This window comes from Xiphophorus couchianus, chromosome 5 (genome assembly GCF_001444195.1).
Source record: "Xiphophorus couchianus chromosome 5, X_couchianus-1.0, whole genome shotgun sequence".
NCBI classification, from domain to species: Eukaryota; Metazoa; Chordata; class Actinopteri; order Cyprinodontiformes; family Poeciliidae; genus Xiphophorus; species Xiphophorus couchianus.
The window spans coordinates 26,762,839-26,786,491 of NC_040232.1; the positions used below are offsets into that span (position 1 = coordinate 26,762,839).

Genomic DNA, 23,653 nt, shown 5'->3' on the forward strand with positions numbered 1-23,653 from the left:
CTTTCCTTACCAGGCCTGCAGGTTAAGGTGGTCGGCTGTGTATCGGTACGGAGTTTCTGCATTGTTTCACCAACATTCATGAATGGTAGAAAAGACCTATATCGCCACAGAAGTGTACAAACTTCATCCAAAAAAGCTAGCTAGCTAACTAACAAAAGTATGTTAGCAGGGATTTACCGGCAGCCTCGACTGCCTTGAGTCCCAGAAAGCAGCAAAGATCTGCTAGGGTAACTTCATTAGTAAGGATCCTGTGATTATTGTTATGGGACATACAAAAAAAGACATTGAATATATAAGAGTAAACAGAAATTTGAGACTTGTGATTAACCTGTCTGAGGGCAACTTACTTAAAATTAAGACATTTTAAGGCCTCAATGTTAGATACATAAATTTTATTGTTTTATGACCCAACCCTGCTTTAAACTTTCTCCCTGTCTTATCTGCTCAGTCTTTGTGCTGCTGCTTGTTCTCTAATATTCTTTGCCACAGCTCTGGGAGCTTTACAGAACCGCTGCATTTATACAGAGCTGGATTTAATTAATGGCTGGGTTTCACTTCAGTTTGTAATGACTCAGCACAACCATTATGGAGCTGGCTTGTGGTCTTGTTTGACATTTTGCCACATTTTACTTTCCTTTACCGCAAAAAGAACAAGTTACATTTGTAGAAAATGTCCTTTAATTAGTTTTATTTTTTTTTAAGTCACCAATAGAAAATAAAACTACAAAAAAAGAACAAAACAAAGGAGTACCATCTTGGCTTTACTTGAAAACAATATGCTAAAATTACATTTATGCAAACAATCCGCTTTTTCACAGTGTTTTTCAGAAAATATACGCCTTCTAGCTACAGTATTTACAACGCTGCTGTAACTACGGTAAATAAGCTGCCGATGCCGGTCACAGCCGCAAACTCAAGCATGACATCGCCGAGAGGGCGACCTCCTTCTTCAAACAAGCTGAAAATGACATCACTTCCAGGCGTGGTATTTACAGTATAAACATGTCAGCAAAAGTGACAAATATTTCATAAACCAGTGATAACCGGTTGGCAGTGACGGCGAATGTGGCTTGCCTCCTGTCTCTCTGTTACATCGGTATTGAAGAGAGCCGACTCCGTTTCTCTGGGGGGGCTGTTCTCGTCGATGGTCAGGCATCCGTCTGCTGAGCGCTGATCTCTCTCCGGGAAGCTCTGGCTGATTGAGCCACACCTCTTGATAATCAGAGAGCAGTCAAACAGATAAAAGTCACTAAACCCTTCCGGCGAAGCGGGAGAGGCGCGCGCTCCCTTCACTTCACCGCTAATTGTGATAAAGCAGCAAGAAGCCGCCCTTCTAAATGGAACTTATTTAAAAAGTCTGAAATCTTTTTCTCTTTTTTTTATCCCCAGCTAGACGTTCGGCAAACTTTTGCTGCGAAACTCTGCGAGCGCAGTCAGGGGAACACGGTGTGCCAGTCTCCGGTGGGTTCCGGAACCACTTCCAGGTCCAGCTCGGAAGACACCTCCACCCGAGGCGCCGGCTCGTCCACGCCGAGGGACACGTCTTGTAATTGACCTGTAGTGGCTGGAAGAAAAAAAAAAAAAAAAAATCAGAGCACATTTGCATGACAGTTCCAGTAAAATAGTTCCCCAGGGAAAACAAAAAAGAAAGAGCTCTGTAAAGCGGAAGAGAATCCGGTTAACACTCATCGGCAGAGGAGCACTGGCAGCTCTGAAAGCGATTTGATCGAGGCTGTCAAGCAAATGAGACCATCTGTCAAAAAGCAATCTTCCTCTCCTTGCTGAAGCATTTGTTTTAATATTTCACATTCTTCCTTTTTTTAAAGCCTCCTCTCCCTATGAGAACACAATGTGCGCAGAGCACACCAGTCCCACCAGATGATGGATGCCAAATGGTCTCATTTGTAAGTTGTAAATACGGCAGGAATCGTTCGACTTAAAATCAGTTTAGGATAAAATGACAGTTTGGCTCAGGGTTGAGAGGTTCAGACGGCGCTTGTGCGATAATGCGGGGGGGCCACACTCTGAATGGAGTCTCACAACGGGAGTCGCTTTTGTCGTCTCTTTGTGGAGCATCTGAAACTCTCCAAAACTCACAATTTGGCAATGTTTCTGGAGCATGAGAGAGAGAGAGAATAACAGAAACAAACAGAAAAACACGAGTGCGAGGAAAAGCGATAACTCCAAACAGACACATGATTACGAGAGTCCTGTGGCACAGAAGGGCATTTCCTGGTTTTTCAAAGCCTTTCCAAGGTTTTCTTGGCTGCTTTGTTCAACCACGTCAATGAACGTCCAATTTAAAAAAAAAAATCTATTCGTTTTGGTCGGTTTTCTTTTCCTGGTTGAATACAGAAGGAAACTAAATTACATTGAAACTACAGCATAGATTGAAAACTATGTTTCTGACGTACTTATCTTTGTCCAAGCACAACAACCTATTTGTTGATTTGCGTCGCTGGAACCGTTGAAACGGCTCCTTCAATTTGGACACCCTATTTACAATCGGCTCTCACGCTCGGTTATTTTAACCTGAGCGCAAATAAAATCATCTCTTTCAACATGCAGTGAGATACAGCGAGCTTTGGGAATCTGAAGCACTTGCACGTTAATTCTCTTTGCAGTCGACAAACACTTATGCCTCAATAATTTCGGTCCGTGTACATGATGTGCTTATGCGCCTTCCTGTTCCTGCTGCACACAGCCTTGAAAGGTGTGTGTGCGCCCAGCAGAGCCGAATCAAATATTTTACATTTGCTTTACTGCAGTTCCTACACGCGTTCTACGCACTTCTGTAGACGCATGAAACCATAGTCAAATTAAGTTTTTGTGCACATAATCCTGATTCTACACAGTAAAAATGCCAGTGATAAAATCTTAGGTGTAGTGTTAAATACAAAGTGTGGGTGTTTTCACACCGCACAGATTTAAAATAACACTGCCAATGACAGAAGTCATATTTGTGTTGTTAAATTCGAGTGTTAAGTGGTTGGTGTTGCTTAAGCCACGTCTTCGTGTTATGGTGCGTTCACGCCAAACACGGTTTGAGCATCAGCTACGTCTAGTTTACATTCAAAGTCTATGTGGAGGCGCGTTGACGGCCCGTTGCGGCACGTTTGGAGCGTCCGGCGTGGCGCGATTTGAAGCGTTTGGAGCGTCAGACACGTCGAGCGCATCCAACACGTCCGACGCTTCAGAGTGCGTTCCACTATGTGTGTATTTAAAAAGCCACCATTTCAAACCGCTAATGTTAAGCCTCTAAGAGGATGTGGGATTTTCTTTTTTTTTTATTAATTATTTGTTCGTTACCTCGAGAAAGCTGTGCATTTTGTGTGAGATTACCCAAAAAGATTCACGTTCTTAATTCAGCATAAATATCAAATGTCTTAAATAGGCACATAGGCAGAGCGGCGCAGTTGGTAGCACTGTTGCCTTGCCGCAAAAAGGTCCCAGGTTCAATTCCCGGCCTGGGCGTGGCGTTTGCATGATCTCCCTGTGCCTATCTGGGTTCTCTCCGGGTACTCCGGCTTCCTCCCACCGTCCAGAAACGTGACTGTCAGGTTCATTGACCCCTCTACATTCTCCTTAGGTGTGGGTGTTACTTTTAACGCTAAACACCAAAAACACTGTAATATCAAGGAGACACCCGGTAATGTTGAATATTTAACAATGTCTGGTCTTAATTGAAAACGAAAAAGGCTGTCAATATTTTAGCACTTTCACAAATGTTATTTTAACACCAGCCAGTGTGGACACACACACAGTCACGTTGTTGGAGTTAAGTTAACACCGGTGTTTTTACTGTGCATAAAGCTGATTCTGTATGAAATAAAAGTCGCACTGGTTGCCTTGTAGTAAGAACCCTTCCGTTTTCTAATCAAAACACAAGATAATCCGGCTTCTACAGAGAACGGCCTCAGAAAACCCAGCATGGCAAGTGCTGAACTGTATTTCTGCAGCGACTCCCGCAGAGCCATTACTGAAAGCAGTGGGGTGCAGGATGCTCCAAACCTCAGAAAACAACTACAGCAAGCTCATCTTTTTTTTCTTTCTTTTTTTTCTTTTTTTACAAGAAAGTTATTCAGCAGAGACTTCACTCTAACTGCATCCATCCACGGCTCAGCTAAAGCCAAAGCATTTTGCTTTAATACCAACGAAACATGTGGAGAAACAATGTCTTTATTGTTCCTCCTGTGAAAGCGGAGTTAAAGCTCGCCTCGGCTGGAGAAGCCCGACTGCGTTTTCCACGGCGAGAAATCGGGCCGTTTTGAAAGGATTTCGATGGAGCGTCATTCGAAGGTCAGGCTTTCATTCGTGAAGTTGGGAGATTGATTTAAACAATCATACTTTTTTTTTTGCACTTTCAGATTTTAACTCGCTGCAGCTAGTTTGTTTTAATTGGGAGGTAAACAAATCAATTATTGGATGAAAGACATAAGACGTCCTGTTTGTAATTTGAGACCAAAGATTTGGCTAGCAGCAATAAGTAGTTTTCTTAAAGAAAAAAAAACAAACTCAGCTACAGATGTTTTGGATTTTAGCTGCCTTTGTGCTTTTGCTTTTTTTTTTACTGGTTTAAATCCTAAGATTTTACTTTAATCTACAAATCCATCAACGTATTGGGGGGAAAAAAAGCAGTTTGACGGAAGTCAAAGTTCAAAATAACTTTTGTTTGTAACTTGTCATACAGAAAAGGCAACTATATGCTTCAAAATGCTTCTGCAAATTTGACCGAAAAAAAAAAAGTTCAGCTTACAGCATTTTCACAGGAAACGCCAATTTTTCTAGTTTCATTAAGTGTTCAGGTGACCCGAAAGGTTGTCCAAGACAAACAAAGCGAACACGAAAGGCAGTCGGAGGAAAAAAGCTTCGACAAACAAGAGTGAAAATGCTCCGTGGAAGTACTATCAGGAGAAATCAACAGCGACGGGGACGGGCTGAGACAGTGGCAGAGTCTCCCGTGTGTATTCTGACGTGTCGCAATGTGTGATCCACACGCCACGCTTTGCAGAGAAGAAACAAAATCAAAGTTCCAAGTGAAGTCACATCGGCTTCGATTCAAGAAAAGGCCTTTGAAAGAAGAAAGCCACCACTCCCTCTAGGAAACTGAGAGAAGAGTAGGTGCGTTAGGGGGCTGCGTTGCTTCATCAGACATACGGCGCCTTAAATCCGAACAGGAATCAAAAAGAGCCAAAGAAAGAGATCAATGCAAATCAAGGTGGTGTGGCATGAAGCATCAGCAGTGAAAGAGCTCCTCCGACTGCGACTCTTTCAACAAAATGACTGAACAAGATGGACCACGATTAAAGGACGAGATGAAAACAAAAGATTGTAATCAACGAGCTGCTTTTGTTAAGCCCTAAATTACCCACACCCCCACACAGGGAACACGGCTCTTCCAATTGGAAAATATTTTGACATTTTGGAGAGGTCCACCCAGCGTTTCTGAGGAGAATCTGACAGAGAATCTGAAGAGTGGAGTGGTGGCTCAAAGATAAATAATCCAAAATACGAACGGAAACATGCAAACAGCTATTTATTGCTATGCCAATGCAGATTTTCCCATTCAGAAGGGTTAAAGTCATTTTAAGCATGCCAACAATGGCTTCAGCCTTCCTGTTAGCTTCTGAAGGGGTTGCTTGTTTGCAGTCTGAAAGCTAACTTTGAGCCGCCCTTCACTCGGTAACAGACTCCAGTATAACCTGTGCTGTTGATGGGATATTACCGATTAGGGCCAATCAAGACAATCTGGCTTTTTGTTGTCGCGTTGTAAGTTTTTCTTTATTGCATTGTGGCTCTATGTTGTTGAATTGTGGGGTTTCTGTAGTTGGGTTGTGCCTTCATGTTGTTGCGTTGTGGCTTTTGTCTCTATTTTCTGTCCAGGATCTGTTTCAGTGTTGTTGCAGGAGCATCTCTTCCATGAACTTTCTCAACTGTTGCATTTAGGCTAACAGGACTGTAAGCATCTGCTAAAATGCTAAACTGCTCTTTAGATGCTGTGCTTTGTATTATTGCAGTTATCTTTTTTTTATATACATATATTTGTATCATATCTAGAATAATTTTTCAATTAAACTGGTGAATAATCTCAAAGGAACAATATTTTGTTTTGTTGTGAACAATCTCCTTTCCAATGAAATGACAACTTGCTAAAATAAAAGTGATGGGAGTCGGTGCAGAGAGAAGACAGTCAGAAGGATTTGAGCAAACTGAGGACGTTAGCTGTCGAAGTCTGGCAGAGTCAAGCTGTGAGAAGCTTCAAGGGAGAAACGTGCAAATCTCAGTAAGAATGACGCAACTCAAGGTACTTTAAGGGCTTTGGAATGGATCAGTGGAAAATGTGTGGAAAATTTTAGACACAAAGTGAAATGAAAAAGGGGTCCAGCAGAAAGCAGAAGGTTTGCCAATTATTGCTGGAATTGCGGGGCATCGTCGGTTGGTAACGTACAGGTCGCACCAAAACCAAACAAACTCCTGAATTTTAAGAACGTAATAAAAATGCTCAAAGTCAAATCTTTCTCTCATTCTGAAATTTAGCAAATTGAAAATATTTCATCGATTCAAACTGACCAAACGGTAAAAGTCTGAGTTACGTCTTTTTTCATGAGGTGTAAGGAAACATCTGGTTACAAAATGTTTCCTTTTAATACTTAAAAAAAAAGCACAATTTGGTTACCCTAACTAAGGGTGCGCAACATAAACAATATATGCAAATTATCACAAAAATCTAAAAATCATCATCTCAGCATTTATTCCTATGTATCTAACTTGCTGTGTGCTCGGTTTCACAGTGGCACATCCTCCTCCATCCATCTGGAAAACGTCTGAGTGTTCAGCCTGACAAGAGTTACCGTATATTGTGTTCAGAGGAATCAGTTTAATAGAGGGATGACATCTGACCTGTGGATCCAGGTGGGTTAAGGATTTAGCGGGACGACAGCAACGTGACCTTTTACATAAAGTGACAAATATGAGCTGTCAGCTCACTGTCAGCCGCAAAAACGTTGAGGTTTTTGCGAAAGTTTCATTTTGGATGACAGTACTACTACAGAAAGAAGATAAAAAGTTTGACAGGGTCTGTTGGAAAAAATGTTGGCTGCTGCGTAGCAAACAGGCTCATGGAGAGCCAGCATGTCGTACGGATTATGCTAACTTCCTGTAGCCAAACAATAACTAATATATTTAGGTCTCTGTGTACAAAAAGGGGGGATTATTAATCAACAAAAACAGTCCAATAATGGACCTTTAGTTTCTTAATGCTGCCAGTGAAGGGTAATGCTTTTGGCTGCTTTACTTCTGATCTCGGCCTGCTTTGAGGCTGACGGTTTAATTTCGATGGGCCGATATACAGTACAGACCAAAAGTTTGGACACACCTTCTAATTCAATGGGTTTTCTTTATGTTCATGACTATTTATAAGGCAAGAAATCCCACTTATTAACCTGACAGGGCAGGTTGACCTATGAAGTGAAAACCATTTCAGGTGACGACCTCTTGAAGCTCATCAAGAAAATGCAGAGTGTGTGCAAAGCAGTAATCACAGCAAAAGGTTGCTACTTTGAAGAAACTAGAATATTAGGGGTATTTTCAGTTTTACACTTTTTTATTTAGTGCATATTTCCACATGTGTTATTCATAGTTTTGATGCCTTCAGTGTGAATCTACAATGTCAATAGTCATGAAAATAAAGGAAACTCATTGAATTAAAAGGTGTGTCCAAACTTTTGGTCTGTACTGTATATTTGCTTTAAACTTAAACAACTATTTTCTCCAACAAAACGTGGCATGGTTTTATTATCTTTAAATCTCTAGGTCTGATGAGGGAGGGAAAAGTGTGGTGAACATTTTTAGAAAATGCTCAAACATGTGGTCATTATGCATTTTTATATGGTTTGTACCCAACTTTGATATTGCTCAATTGTTTATCACCAGCATTTCGAGTGGTAAGTGTGTGCCGTCCTGCATGACCCTGTGAAATGCTCCTACCTTCCCTCCATGCCTAAAAAAAAAAAATTAAAAACATGGAGGAAGACCATAATTCATGCATTAAAGGTTTAACGAGTTAGGGGTACAAGAGCTTTCTTCAAGGCAACGTTATTTACCTCCCTGCAAGTCCTCTGTGTGAGTGACATCCATGCCTGTGGAAAATTGAAAACAGCATCTTCTAATGCTTGAGGAGTCTGGCCCCGGTGTCACTTTAAACAACTGCAGCTCTAACTTGACATTTTGAATTGTCCGCACCGTACTCCGCCCGGCGCCCCTGAGCGAAGCACTTTGTCAAACTACTTTAAAAATAGAACGTATATCTCCGCTCTACGCCACCAGTCATCTTCAATAAGCGTTAGACGCCGAGGCCGAATGCTCGCATGAGATCAATAATCATGCGTATGCGGTTTAACAAAAGGTCCACCGCAGCCTTAATCTTAATTGTTACGCTGTCAGGAGAAGGTAAAAAAAAAATAAATCATGTCTTGGCAGAAGAGGAGGCTTATCATGAGCAATGGGTGAACTTGTCTGTCAGCAGAACGTCCCGGCTCTGTGATTTATAGAAGCCTCGAGATAGCGCCATTGAAATCGCTTCTAAGAGGAGGCGGTGGTTCGCAGAGTGCGCTTTTTTCCCCACTCTGTCGTCTAAAAGGGCTCAAAGGACCCGTCTGGTTTTCAGTGTAAACAGGGATGAATATTAGAGAACTGTGGCCACAGGACAAACAAACAGATACAAGCTTTGCGGCAGATGAAAAAGCGCCCTGAAAAACTCTGGACCCGAGTAAACAAAAAGAAAACAAAGGGACAATGTTTGAGTTTTCCATCACCGTTGCTCATTCAGCTGCTCACCGTATCCGTGGGATCTCTTCATGTGGTGTTTCATGTTGCTCTTCTGCGTGAAGCTGATGCTGCACACCTCGCACTTAAAGGGCTTCTTTCCCGTATGTTTGACCATGTGGACCTGCAGAGCGCTCTTCTGGTTGAAGGCCTTGTCGCACTGGCTGCACTTAAAGGGCCGCTCGCCTGCAACGGACGCGCAGACACCAGATGAATAAGCATCGTCGTCGTCAGAGATGATCAAACATGTTTTTAACGGGGAGGGGAGCGTGCTGATTTGCAAGTCGGTCCGATTAAGCCGCTGCGTTTAAATTCGCCGGCCGTGAAAATATTGAATATGTGACACAGTGTAAGACAGAAACAATTTTACTGTACGGTTTGAGATGTCAGTCAGCACTTTTCATTCCAAGTTCTCATAACGTTCTAATTGCAAAACTTGTTTTTAAACTTTGAAAACTGGCAGGCTGTTGAGAAGTGCTTTACTTGTGAATCTGATCTCCATCTCAGTGGATAATTAAGTCAACAATAAGTCACCAAGAAGTTTGCCATCAGGATTAAGCTTTAATGAGACAGCAGTTCCTTCCCCACAGATGTCTGTCCACATTTAAGGTTCCTTAAACATCAAAATAGCGTTGATGTGCAATGTTTCAACGTTTTTTTTTTTTCTATGTATTTTTATGAAAATCTTATGTTTCGGTCTGGCATAAATTTTTATAACTAGGAATAACAAAAAAGGGTTTTAGTTTAACAAAATAAAATTGAAAGGCATGAAAGGCATATTATTAAATCCCCTCAAAACATTAGCTCTGCTAACCTGCTAACAGCTAATTTATTTAGCACTTTTGCTGACTTTGAAAGCATTTAGCGAACTTAGCTTCTCTTAAATTATTTTTTTAGGATAATTTCCAAAGTGCTAATTTACTTGGTTGTTTTTTGTTTGTTTGTTTGTTTTTACCTTATTTCAAACCAGAAATTACAGCACCAAAATAAAACAGGGGCAATAGAGAACAAGATGTAAATACAAATACAATATTTAAGGGCATTCTAGGACTATGTCAAAATTAATTTGGTGCTTAAGCTCGGGTAAAATTTAAATTCAAGTTAGCTCCTTAATGTTAGCTTGCGCCAAATACCTTGTTGGTGTAGTGCTTCAGTGTTAGCGCGACTAAGTTTTTAGTTAGCGGTGACCACCACTGCACTTTTCCAACATATCCAGCAGCTCCTAATTCAACCATTTAGCTGCTCTGTCTTAGAAAGTAACGACACAAACTATGTTATTTCCAATGAGCTGAATAATCCACCTGTGTTATTATTTTTAAAAGGCAGCGCGCAAGTTTTCAATCATGTACAAAAGGAAAAAATGTTGGGAACATTATTATTAAATATATTTACTTCACTGCTAATAAGTGTCTGAACCAACAGCCGTCATCCACCCACAAATTAAAGCAGTTTTGTGCTCTATCACATATGTCAAAATGGCACAGTGCAATTTTTTAATACAAATTAACTACAGCATAAAGGAGATGATTAGCCAGGATCACCTGAGTCGCACTCTCTTTTCAAGCATCCTCAGACAACAAGGTGAAGGTCTTCTTCAGATTTGTAATTACACATTTACCTCTCAGTCCCTTACATCAGGTTCGGAGTGGCTAGAAATGATTTACCTTGAGCATGATCGAAACTGAACATAACAGCGCCGCAGAATCTGCCTGGTGAGAATACTGACTGAGGCGCTCTGCAGCAGACTCCATCAGAAGAGACGAAGGTACAAATGAAGTCTTTATTGTTTGGTGTCGTCGGGGAACGAGACAGAGATCAATCTGTCCTGGCCACAAAGCACTCAACTACATCACTGTATCCAGAAGAACCTGGGGCATTTGGGATTTTGTTGGAGACCAAAACGTCATTAAGATTTTTGCTATGAAAAGCACGGGAATTAGAGCTTAATCAGCAATTTTTCCAGAACAAATAAAAAACACCTGTCATTAAATCCTGGATACATTAAAGCGTTTACTGTGTCCTTACCTCGAATTCAATAAGCCCCATTGAAAAGGTGGAAATGCTCATTAGATAGACTATTTAGCTAATAAATCATTTAGCTTTTGATAAGCAGGACAGTAATGTCACTTCAAAAGCTGCTGCTGCAGCAAATTGTTATTACAGACAGTTAATCTTTAATTTGAAATAAATCACACGCTAATTAATTTGCTGCCTAAACAACAAGGCAGTTGTTTGAAATATTCTAAGTTTGAAATGTTTTTTTAGAGGCACAATGAATACACTGGAAGAGGAGCAACTAAAAATGAAACCATCGCCAGATTGTTTCCTTGGCTACATCTTTCACACTAAACAAATGATAGGAATTATTTCAAATAAGTAATTTTTTCCCCCATTTTGTAAAGTTCAACCAAACTTTAATGGCCATTCTGTTTTGCAGAAAAGCTCAAGTTTATAAACTTCAATGTTTTAAGCATAATAGTTTTCTGCACTGGATTTCTTAGGACTTTTCCACCCACCCCCAACAATGAATGTCTTTTTATCATACATATTCTTAATCCATGTAAGTGAATATGATGTTGTACTCATTAAAGCCTGAACCCTCCTGGAAAGCAACAGGAGCTTTATGAGCATTTTTCTAGAAGTGCATTTTTAAGGTCAGACTCTGATGTTGGACCACAAAGCTTGAGGTGCAATCTCTGCCCTTATAAGGTGTTCTACCAGGCTGAACTCTGAAGAGCAGTACAGATTTTTCACACTCCTTACTTAATTCGTACACTGGTCCCTTGAAACAGCAAGGGACCTTGCTTAAATACATTTGGCATTACAGTGAATTTTATAGACTTACATAGTGAAAAATAAACTTCGACTTCCTCCCACCTGTGTGTGTTCGGTTGTGTCTCTCCAGCTGGCTGCGCTTTGCGAACGCCTTCGCACAAGACGTACAGTTGAAGACTCTTGGCTTCTGGGAGCTGGGTGAGGGGCCCGGCTGGTGCACTCGCTCATGTTCCTGCAGACCAAATCATAAACGCATAATGTATGTGCCTGCAAAACTGTTTAAACTGTCAAAATTAAAGCGTCTGTATAGGCATGTCGTGATAGCAGATCTTATTGGACGATAAAGTGTCCTGGTAATTATTGCATTTAATTGTTTTAAGGTCGTTTTCAAGTAGTATATTGATAGAGGCATTGTTATGCAAGCCTCTCAAACATTAGAATGAATGAACTCTAATTTTGTGAAGAACACTTAACACTGGAACTGGGAGATATTTGAAATTTCCAAAAATAAATAAAATGAAAAATGAAATGTAAACAAAAACCACTTAGAATCCAAACCATAAATAAAATGGATTTTGATGCATCTCTAAGCAAAACTGCCCTTCAAAAACTATTACTCATCAGAATAGAAATTGTACATTCAAATTGTAATTGCTTATTGTGACTGGCTTATGTCTTTAAGCTAGAAATAAATAAAAAGCGGTGCTTATGAAAAAATTAAGAAAAATTGATTTTTAGGACTGAACTTTATTCATTACTCGCCCCAAAAAGAGAAAGATTTATCAGAGACCGCATCCAGAATTTAAAATTGGAAAGGATGGAACGACTGCCAGCAGCAAAATATTATGAAGTTGAGCCAACATAATGTGAAATTGAGTTAGTTGTTACGGCTACTACATAAGGACTGTAAACAATTGTCACACTGGGAGAGAAGCGTCATCAATCTTGCAGAAAAGATCTCCGAAAAATGAAGCCGCTTCCAAAAACCTTACGTTACATCCGAAGTAATTCAATATCTTGGAACCCGTGCCCTTGGGACATTTGAGTGCCTGATATGATCTATCACAGAGAAATGGTTTAATACGCGCTACTCATTTTTAAGGCCGCTGACATTCCCAAAATCCATCTTCCGCCGCCTGCTCGCGCAGAAAACGACCAAGGTAAAAAAAATAATAATAATAATAAAGTAAACATCCAGTTCATGTTTTCAATTTTCTCTAAATCAAACAGCAATTGATTTCCCACGGCATTACATGACAAATAACAGCAGCGCTGTTTTATCCTTCCCACCATCTAAAGTTTACATCCAAGTTTTAGATGGAGGCTAATGAGGGACCAGGGGACCAGAAGAGGAAAAGGGCTTAGTCACTGACTGTGACATTCACCCAACCCCAACTCCATTAGTGAGAAATCAGTGCAGCTCCAATTGTTGGGACACATTTACAAAAGGCAAAAAGAAAAACCTGTTGCTCTGTGGCCTTTGCGTAACAGAAGTGACACGTGGGAGGGAAAGGGCCTGAACTTTAAGCTGCGTCCTCCTCCTTCCACCCTCACATCTCCGTCAGCACTTTCACCACAGAGGAAGGGTCGGTGGAAATGAAATGCCACTTGTGCTCAATGTTTTGTCACCAGGAGAGAAATCTTCAGAGTCGGAACAATTCTTCAACACTTCTTCCGCGTCTTTGCGTTAAATGAAAGACACGCTAGATTGTAAGCAGCCGATTGTGCGTCGCAGTTCTGACCTTGAGGTGTGTAGCTCGCTTGAAAGCCTTTTTGCAGACGCCGCAGACGTGGCAGCGGTCCTTGCCGTGAGCCTGTTTGCAGTGCCGCCGCAGCGTGTTGGCGTTCTCGCACAGCTGGTCGCAGTAATAACACTGGTTCCTGCTTTCCATGTCCAACTGGGAGTCTTTCCCACCTTTTCCCCCATCAGCAGGATTCTGGATTTATAACAGAGTGTATTAGAGTTTACATTTCATCACTGCATTGGGAAATTCTCCAAAAGGATCGGCTCTCATCTAGCCATCGTTGAAGGTTTTGTTGATGTTGATGACACTCATGTTGTGATTTTCTATAGTTTGGAGCTAAATTCCTTAAATTTAATCAAGTGTTATCCAATTTAATGAAATTAAATGCATTTAGGCATTTCCTCAAAATGTGCGCAGGACAACAATACTTACAAAATATCCATTGTCAGATGCCCCATTCGTGGATTGGGAATGGTGGCTGACCAGTAAGACCTGCTGGCTTGAATTGGACGATTGTCCCGGTATACCAGTCTCATTTAGTACCCCAGGAAACGTCTGACCCTAAATGTGGGAAAGACAGTCTTGTAAAGCATCTGATTTAAAAAAAAAAACCCATGTCTTCATAGAAATGGTTGAATCTTGCTCAGATTTTAAAATCACTAACAATTAGATACAGGATAAATTCAATCCAAAATCACAATCCGACCTGATGGTGATGTAATTTGTGGATCGGGTATCATACTTCGGTCAATGAGCCAGACTGACGATTGGCAATGGCAGCTCCACTAACAGCGCTAATGACTAATAAAAGTCCCTAAAAGGCCTAGGACACTCCAATCCAATGACCCCGACATTCTCTGGCCAACAAGGTGGAGCATTCCTTCACCAGCTAGAGGTTATAAAGTCTCAGTTTGACAGGAAGAAGCTACCACAGGCAAGGGAGACTGAAAAGTTCTCTGCTGGATTGTTAAGGGACAGAGTCTCATGGCTAAAGACAGATGCCATCTTTATCAGAAGAAATTACAGCAACATCCTTTCCTGTATGGGCAAAAAGTGGAAGGAGTTTGAAAGCTGGTGCGCAAACTCTCACACCATCTTCTAACAGTACGCATGGAAGTGACAGGGTAACCCAGAAAGAACATTCATTTCAGAACAGGTTTGGTTCTCGTTCCGCTGAATATCAGTGAGAGCCAACATCCGTTTCCATCTGTTCAAGGTGTTGCACAACATGGAAGAAGAAGCCACTAGCTAGACGGTAAAAGCCTTGAACGCCTCTGCGGCCCATATTCACTGCCTTGCTTCCTGTTTCTTTGTCTTCGGTTTCACTACTGGTCATGGTTCATCCCAGAGGAAAACAGTTTTGGCGTTTGAGATTCTTCTGAAGGAAGCACACGACACTGGTTCAAAATCAAATTCAGGACACAGAAAAGCTGTGTGTGGGACCTTGCTACTGTTTGAGAAGTTCTATCTTGTTTTCCTTTTGAACCTTTGAAGGAGGCCGACCTCAGATTAGATCCTTCTAAACAACCTCGCTGCTTGTTCTGCCCTCAGCTAAGGGAGTTGAAGAAATCCATGCCCTTTCTGAGTTAATCATATCTAAGCTTTCGAGAAGATCATGCATAGTGAGACACTCGCTCAGGCTAATCAGAGAACAGGCGTTATATATTCATAAGCTCACGTTCAGATTCAGCAGCTTTAATGCAAGCAAAAATTTAAATGTATGCATCAAAGAATCTTTCTGATGCAAATCATGTCATCAGTTTGTAAATGGAGATGCAGGAGAAGATTTGGACACAAATTACAGCAGAATAACAAAGTATTTGTATTACTCTGATTACGTCATACCCGAGAACAAAACCAACACTCAACTTTCAAGAAAAATCCTTTTAGATGAGAAAATACCGACATCTGCAGATGTTTAAGTTCAAATATTTGGATTGAATCAAAACCCAGGAACCCTGGAAGAGCACATCTCTACAAATACACACAAGTACGGTTCATGTCCCTTTTACCTGTGCACTGAGGTTTAGAGTGACACCGTCCAGCATGCCCTGAGCGTCTGTGAGGGTCAGGGTGACGGTGCTGTCGCTGGCCACACCCCCTGTTGACATCACCAAGCTCTTGGACGCAGCAGTATGGGACAAAGTGGTGCTGGGAGCCAAACTGGTTACTGGAAGAAATGGCACAGAGGGGAAAATGAGCAACTCACTTACCATCGCATGTAAAAACACAGTTCAGATGACAAATGCTGCACTGCAATAACAGCTGCAAAGTGGTTTTGGGCATGATGACCAATTCCGTACATTTTTTTTTGACAGTACTTGTAAAACACCTTAAGCTCCGTCAGACTGAATGCAGCTGTAAGGATTATTTTTTAAATCTTTCTAAGGTGTGGGATCTAAACTATTTGACATTTCTGGGGTCTGTTTGTAGCTCTTGGCAGCACACTCACTGTGGCTCTATACTGTCTTAATCAACATAGCGTCAAGCTTTCTAGTGTTGAATGAAAGCAGATTCGTATGGAATGGCAACAGAAGTGCGCAGGTGTCAAAGACAAAAGTCGTCCAGCCGAGAGGCGAGACATTTGGATGTACCCTTATGGATGTAAAACGCCATAAGGGGTAAGCTAGCAAGCATTTTCTGTTGCCAGCTAGCCATATCGTCCACTCTTACCCTTTCTAGCTAGCAAAGGTAAAGGGGCTATGCTGCATTTTTTAGACTTGAATTTGCAAATCAACCTTTTCCTTCTACTTTACAGGTTTGTACTAATTCATGTTGTTCTGTCGCATAAATTCAAATAGGATACCGTGAATGTGTGTGGTTGCAATGTGAAAACTGTCAACGGTAAGCTAATTTTATTTATATAGGACATTTTCAGCAACAAAAAGTGCCATTCAAAGGGGGCGAATGGCTTCGTAAGGCTCTGCATTTACAACATCCAATCTTCCTTTTGCTTGACTTGGCCATTATAGATAACAGCTTATGCAACCAGAAGGGTTCCAAAATAAGAGATCATTTCATTGTTTCAGACACAATCCTCCATGTTAAACTGTAAAATTTCCAAAATGTTAACAACAATGTGGGCCGAGCGTTGGACATGTTGCGGTAAGAGTTTTTTTGGTGTTGTTGTTATTGTTGTTTTTTTGTAATGACAAAAAATATCTGCCCATTTTGCTCTTATGTCCTCACCCTCAGGCTCTTCTGCTGCTTTTGTCTCCAACCAAAAGGTGCTAAATTGCTCTGGTCACAGAGGAGCCCCTGTCATTTTTCCACTGTGACTTGAACTGAATAAATAAGCCCGGCACAGAACCGTTCCCCGGTCACAGAGCTGTCAGAACCATATTTGCATACAGAGCGATAACACGGCTTCCGTCTAATCAACAAAAGACGAGATACTCTCAGTGTCTGGGGGAAGTTGTTTTGTTCCCCCACTTGAGCTGAGAGAGGAAGGTAATTGATAAAGAGAGATATTAGCATAGAAATTTGATTACGTCTTTAGGTGACAAGCAAATCAGGCAAATGTAAGGTGGCAACCTCAATCAATTTCCCCTACAGCAACGTCCGCAAAACCTTTATTTCCTCCCTTCAAACTCAGCTCAGCTGTCACCTCTTTATATTTTCTTTTCAAATTAATGAATTGATTTGATTAATTAATCAAATTTAATTAAAACCTTCAATTCAGCTTGAAATAATAAAAAACGTTAAAAAAAAAGGTTGTGTTGAGGCTCTTTACAGAAAAAAAATATAATTTATACATGCAAATATAGAACTCAGCTACACACATTCCAATGTCTGAACGTTGAGAGTTTATTCAGTTTAATTCAAATTCAAAAATACTTTTACTGACCCCAGAGAGAAATTAAGTGTTGCTGTAACTCATATTTTCTTCTGAATTGTGTATGCTGATTGTTCAAAACATATCTGGAGGGAATTGAATCTCTCATAAGGTGGCGCTGCTCAAAGAATATCCTCGCACAAAGTTTGAAACGTACTCTAAAGTCTTTATTATTATTATTATTATTATTATTATTATTAAAAAGAGCTTACCTGCCATCCCGGTGTTGGCTGGGCTCTGAGGTAGAAGGTGGTCGTTGGTGATGGTCATGGTTGCGCTGGTGGGTTGGCTGCTGAGAGGCGAGGCCAGCCTGATGTTGCTGTTTATCTCTGCGCCGTTGGAACTGCCGTGCTGGGGGAGCAGATCTTGACCTGCCAAGATATTTGGGAAAATACTGCAATTGCACATTATTGTTATATAATTCTGAACAAAGACAGCTTTAGGTGTTTGTTCAGCATGCACGCCCAGGTCCAATTTAAAACCATTTAATGTAAATGTATTTATTCCAGACGGTGGGGCAACATTTTGTTTCTTGCACTGCGGTCTTTAGCTTCATACTACTGGGCCTAATATGGGACATGTGGTGATTTTTATCATTATTATTTTTTGCGTCACTTCACAAAAGTATTGCACTTCCTCACTACAAATACAGGATTCCTTTGCAATACATTAGCAAATGTTAAATTGACAGTGATACCAAACATCAATTTAAAATCGCTGCGTGTCAGGGATGGACATTTAATGCATCGTCTATCATTTATCGTGCACTATTTTGATTCATCGCTGTCATGATAAGTTTCAGTTAACGGTAAATAAAAAACAAAACTTGCTGTATGATCAGAAATGCTGTTTTTAGTATTTGCTCTATTGTTTGTTCCAAAAAAGTATTTTTAAATATCAGTTCATTTGAAAATGTGATTAAATCCAGTTTCTGTGTAGAGTTTAGTGATACAAATTGCACTTTTTTTTTTTTAGATAAATGACATAGTGAACAAGCCTATTTCAAATGATTTTCAAAAACAAAATCTGTGTTTGTGGCACTCTGAACGCTGTCAAACAGTTAAAGTAAAAAATTGGTGATCATTTTTTTTAACATGACCTATATCATTATCACAATAGTACCCTAAAATTTTAACTCCATATCATCGTCCCCTAAAGTATATAAACCTTAAAAGAGCCTCAGTGAAAACTTACTTATGAATTATTAACTCTTGCAGAAAACTGGATGAAAATCAATCCATTAACTGCATATTCACGCTAACCAGACCTAACCACAATACAGCATGACCTGATTTTCTTTTTGTTTCTTTGCTTTTAGGAAAAACATGCATTAAACAAAAAAAAGAGAAAACGGAATATGTTTATTATAAATCAATAATTTATGGATTATTCCTAGCAATAGTTCAGACTAATCAGAAAGCAGAATTTTCTCTAAACTCTTCTGTATTCCTTAAAGAAAACTCACGGCAAAAAGGATGAAGATGAAACATCTTAGTTTGAAAGATTGGAGTCGCGCAAAAATAAATCAGAAGGCTGAATAAGAGACGCTCAATAGCGCCCACAGGATATGATTCATCTCATACAAGGAGATTCTATCTTCACGAAGAGGGAACAGAGACAGGAGACAGATGTTTTCACTTCATTGATAGAAGTTATATACCTCCAGGTAAGAGAAAGCCAGTGAAGAACATCAAAGATGAGTAGAGAAGGAGGGAAAAAAACAGCTCAAAACTCTGTTTATGTTGCTTTTTATTCAATTCTGGGAAGCAAATACCATCGAAAAGACAAGACTGGGGTTTATTCTCTCATTTCCCACCAGTGTGTTTTGGCTGAGAAAGGAAATGAAAATAAAAACAAAACAAAAAAAAACACTCTGTATGGAATGTTTTTGTGTTTTTTTTTAGTCCAGGCTTGCTTGTTATTTTTGTCTGGAGCAGAATTAGCTCGTGAGAACTCTAGCGACCCCGCGGCTGACGGCTCATACCTGATATGGTGAGCGTGGCCGCCGAGGCCTGAGCCTGGACCTGAGCGAGGGCCTGCGTGAGGCTGGAGTTGTTGATGGTCAGAGTGATCTCCTGGCTGCTGTTGGCTCCCGCCACGAGCCCAGCGTTGCTCATGACGTGGTTCAGGTCCTGGGGGCCTACGCGAAGCACGTTCAAGCACAGATTGTCACTCAGCTCAAAAAAGAAACGACATACGATTAGATTATTATTTCTTTTTCTAGCTTTTACCCGTGACGTCCTGCTCAGGCAGTCCGGCCATAGAGACCTGGGGGGAGGAGATGGTGGGCGGCTGCAAGGACAGGCTGGTCAGAGGGTGGATGACGACGTTGGCAGACACCGAAGGGTCGGAGGTCGACATGAGCTGGTTGGCGGAGTGAGAGACCAGGCTGGTGTCGACGCTCAGGGGTTGAGAGAGCAGGCCCTGCTGTAAGGTCTGCTGGAGGAGGGCGGGGTCGATCTGCGTGGGAAACCATCACCTCACGTTACCGGGGGTAACAATCACCACAGCCTTCGCAGTCTTTCGAATTCTACTGGGATTTCACTATTTCCCATAAAATTCGATTTGAAATGTTCCTGCTTCTGTTGTTCTCAGCACTAAAAGATTCATTTCTGTCAAAAGTAAGCAATTTTCTTTTTGTTTATGGAATTATTCTTTAGAACCTTTAGGTATCTGGACAACAATATACACAAGTTTTAACAGTCATTGATTGAGTAATCAGATTTTTTCTACATTAACAGCGAGTATCGCTTTCCCGCCCATTTCAAAAAACGTGAATAAAATACATTGAAGTTTGTAAGTTTTCCTACCTCATTTCATAACTTTGATCACCTTCTGTAGTGTGACAAAATTAAGACCTTCTACTTTAAATAGAAACAATTGCTAAATCTTAATCCAGAGTTGGTCCATATGGTGGAAAATTTGCATGAACATCAACTATCTTAACCATTAAGATAGTTGATGCTTGGACCCGCTGTTGCGTTATAGCAACATGTCATTACAGCAGTGCTTCTCAATTCCAGTCCTCAGGCCCCCCCTGCTCTGCATGTTTTAGATGTGCCTCTATTTCACAACAGCTGATCCAAATGATTGCATTACCTCTTCTGCAGCCATTAAGTGCCGCAGAAGCCTGTTAATCACCCATAGATTTAATCCAGGTGTGTGGCAGCAGGGAAACACCTAAAACATGCAGGGCAGGGGGGCCTGAGGACCAGAATTGAGAAGCACTGCATTACACACAGTCTTTGTCTTTATCCCCTGTTCTGTAGAAGCTCAAATTCAGTTACGGTTTAAAGAAAAAAAAAACTTTTTAATGATTTTATTAAATCAGCAAATATCTGAGACAGCTAAAAAAGTCAATCTCAAGACCTTTTTCCACTAAAGCCAAGTGCTTTACCCTTCAAAGTCACTGAAGAATCAGATGTGAGTCTTCAAAGAATATATCAACAGCTAAAAGTGACATGCAGCTCTGTGTTGAGGGTTTTATACCCAGAAACAAATCCCACATCAGAAATTGAATGTACTACCTTGTGTTATTACCAGCAACCTGCAGTGTTTGATGCAGCTGCAGGGCGGGTACATTTAAGTGTAAATAAAGCGTGAGCACATGTTTCTTTTTCAGGTTTTCTCCTTCTTTTTTTTTTCGATTTTAACAACAGCCGGAGAAAGACAGACGCATAACCTTGCTCCTCTTGCGCACGGCTTTAAAAATGTGTATTTCGAGCACAAAATGAGTCATGCCTAATGGTGTTTTTTAGCATTTGAATTCCAAGTGAAGAACCAACAAAAATTACGTCACCAACCGGAGCGCTTTTTGTCTCCGCTGTATAAAAGGGAAGTACAGGAAGGGGTTGTGACGCACCGAGCTCCGTTAGGACTCTTAATAGGCTAAATGGTTTTTGAGAGGATTAAGAATAATCGTCTCAATATATATATATATATATATATATATATATACTGTATATACTGTATATATATATATATATATATATATATAAAACACCCTTTAGAATGAAACAAATACAGTATATTGCAATGTAGAATTTCTATTATTTGTAATCAGCTATAAAAAGCTGCGCAACGTTGGTTACAATCACAGGAAATGGCGAGCCAGAACATGAGAGAGCATCCTGAAAGGTCACAACTCCAAGAAAGTTTTAAGGTGATTTGAAATGACTAAACCAATAATTTGGACCTATTTCAGCACATGAAATATATCATACAATTTACTTTATCTCTTAAAAAAATAAAAAATAACATGAATATGTATAAATTTGTGTTTATTAGTTATTTATGCTTTAAGTATCTGTTTGGGTAAAGCTTTTGGTTCACATCTTCACTATGTAGCAAATCTTCTTTCCTACTTGTGAAAACATCCAATAGTAGGTTTAAATGTTTTAAACTGTCGCTTGAGATGGTGGTGAATAACCACCGCCTTAAAACCAACCAGTCTCAAAAATCAAAGCATTAGACGATCGTTCGTTGGAATTACAACATAAAACAAAATAAAGAAAGTTTTTTTGTTTTTTTTATTTCAATCTTGAGCCTGTTTCCAGGTAGAGCTCCATCGATCCGATATATTAATGTCTGTATTGGTCCCGATTATGAAAAGAAATTATAGCTCGGGTATTGGTGACAATGTGCCCGATCCATAAAGGAAGATCTATTCAGTCTAATTCTATGCTTTGTGCTCTGAGCGATGTCATGCTTTATTATTTATTCTACATTATATTCAGAATTCCTTTCTGAACCGTTTGAAAGAAGGTTTGTTCAAGGTTTTCTTTACAGATTTGACCAAGGTAGTCAACCTACTATTTGTGTCCGTTTCAGTTTCCTTATTATTTATTTTACATTGGCTGTTATCCTCCGTGTTGCACTGACTGAGCAGTTTAAAGCTGTTTTTACATGTTTGACCAAAACTTATGAAGCCGTTTGTGTATTTAAGTGTGCTCCACTGGTGCAGAGTTAGCAAATACATTTGAAACATTATGTGTTTAAACATCTGATATCGGTATCAGAAGTGAAAAAAGTGAATCGGTGCATCCCTATTTCCGTCTTGAGACAAAGTTTCCACTTTTAAACCAATGAACGCAGCTAACAAGTTTACTTTTCCGACGTGTCTGCTCAAGTCTCGTATTAATTCACAAGCACGTCCCTTCTGTCTGCTTTCGTTTGTCTGCCTTACCATCTTGCGTCCCCCACATCATCCTGAGTGGTGACATATAGAGAGGCATATTATGAAAACTCTGCTTGTGTCTAAATGTCTCGTAACCTCAAGAGTAAAACATTTGGCACATCTCTCGCACAAAATCTCATATGCTGCCTGCGTGGGAGGCAGCAATCCTTGTTTTTCTCAGTTTCGCTGCTTTTACGACATCCACAGAATCGCAGAAGGTGGGATCTAATCCTCCCCCCCCAAAACGACACATAATCACATAATCATGTGTCAGACAGTGAGATGCCGAATCTTCGCTCGTTCTGAGTGACAGTGTCCTCAAAAGCTCTACAGACGATGTGAGAATGTAAAGAGGGATACTTTACATTCCTCTACACCTTATGTAGAGCTGGTACATTAAATAATATTTTAAAAAATGATGTAATTTGCTAACTAAATGTAAAACAGATAAAGGTTTTATACCACACACAAAAAAGTACATTTTTTAAAATATATTTTTCGAGCTGAAACGTTGAATCGAATTAATCGAGATTGCTGAAATAATCGTCAGCTGGAGTAGCAATCGCTTTATCACTCACTGGTGTATGCAGACACAAAGAAAAAAAATCAATAAAGCATTAATTAAGCCGAAACTGTACAAAAAGAAATATACATATTTTGTTTTTGCTGGAGGTGGATGCCATTTAAGATTAAAAAAAAATGTAAATATGTTCTACTCAGAACTCGTCATAGTTTTAGCTTCAATCTGTTCAAATTCTGTAAAAAAATTATTAAAAATCTCCTATTAAGTATCTTTCGCTATCCAAATATTAATCAGTTTATCCAAAACAGAATCAACAGATTAGCCCAATGCAGTATTGATGTCTAACACATTGGTGTTAGACGTATTTTTTTGCTACAAATGTTATTGGATTTCAGGACGGTCATGTCCTCTAACCCCATGAATACCAAGGGTCCAAAGTCTCAAAAATCCTTTCTATTTAGTACATGAGGTTTTTATTTCCCCAACCATTGAGGCGTATCAATATAAAAATAAAAATTTTCTGCAGTGTATGAATCTGAATGGATTCCATTCCTGATGTGCAAGTGTTCTGTAAAAAAAAACAAACAACTTTAATCACTGTTACGACTGGAGTCGTTAAATGTTATTATGTAAATGAGTGTGCAGGTACTTGTTTTTGATTGGTGCCTGGAGGACGACGGGGGACGTCCGATTGGTGGCTTCCCGGATGTGAGGAGTATAAAAGCGGCTGACGTGGACTTCCTGGAAGATCTCTCCTCTGCTCATCTCAACCGGCC

The 23,653-nt window shown here is 40.2% G+C and overlaps 1 protein-coding gene across 3 annotated transcripts in view; it reads right to left on the minus strand.

Annotated features, from left to right (window-relative positions):
• Positions 1-673: 673 nt before the first annotated feature.
• Positions 674-23,653, minus strand: part of znf236 (zinc finger protein 236) — a 66,810-nt gene continuing 43,830 nt past the window's right edge. For all 3 annotated transcript variants that reach the window (XM_028018099.1, XM_028018100.1, XM_028018098.1), the window contains exons 24-32: positions 19,410-19,638; positions 19,163-19,318; positions 17,391-17,549; positions 15,356-15,513; positions 13,776-13,904; positions 13,341-13,535; positions 11,701-11,830; positions 8,836-9,009; positions 674-1,564 (exon numbers count right to left, since the gene is read on the minus strand). In XM_028018099.1, the coding sequence (XP_027873900.1) occupies positions 1,434-1,564; positions 8,836-9,009; positions 11,701-11,830; positions 13,341-13,535; positions 13,776-13,904; positions 15,356-15,513; positions 17,391-17,549; positions 19,163-19,318; positions 19,410-19,638 (1,461 nt within the window). In that variant the 3' untranslated portion in view covers positions 674-1,433. The remainder of the gene's footprint in view (positions 1,565-8,835; positions 9,010-11,700; positions 11,831-13,340; positions 13,536-13,775; positions 13,905-15,355; positions 15,514-17,390; positions 17,550-19,162; positions 19,319-19,409; positions 19,639-23,653) is intronic.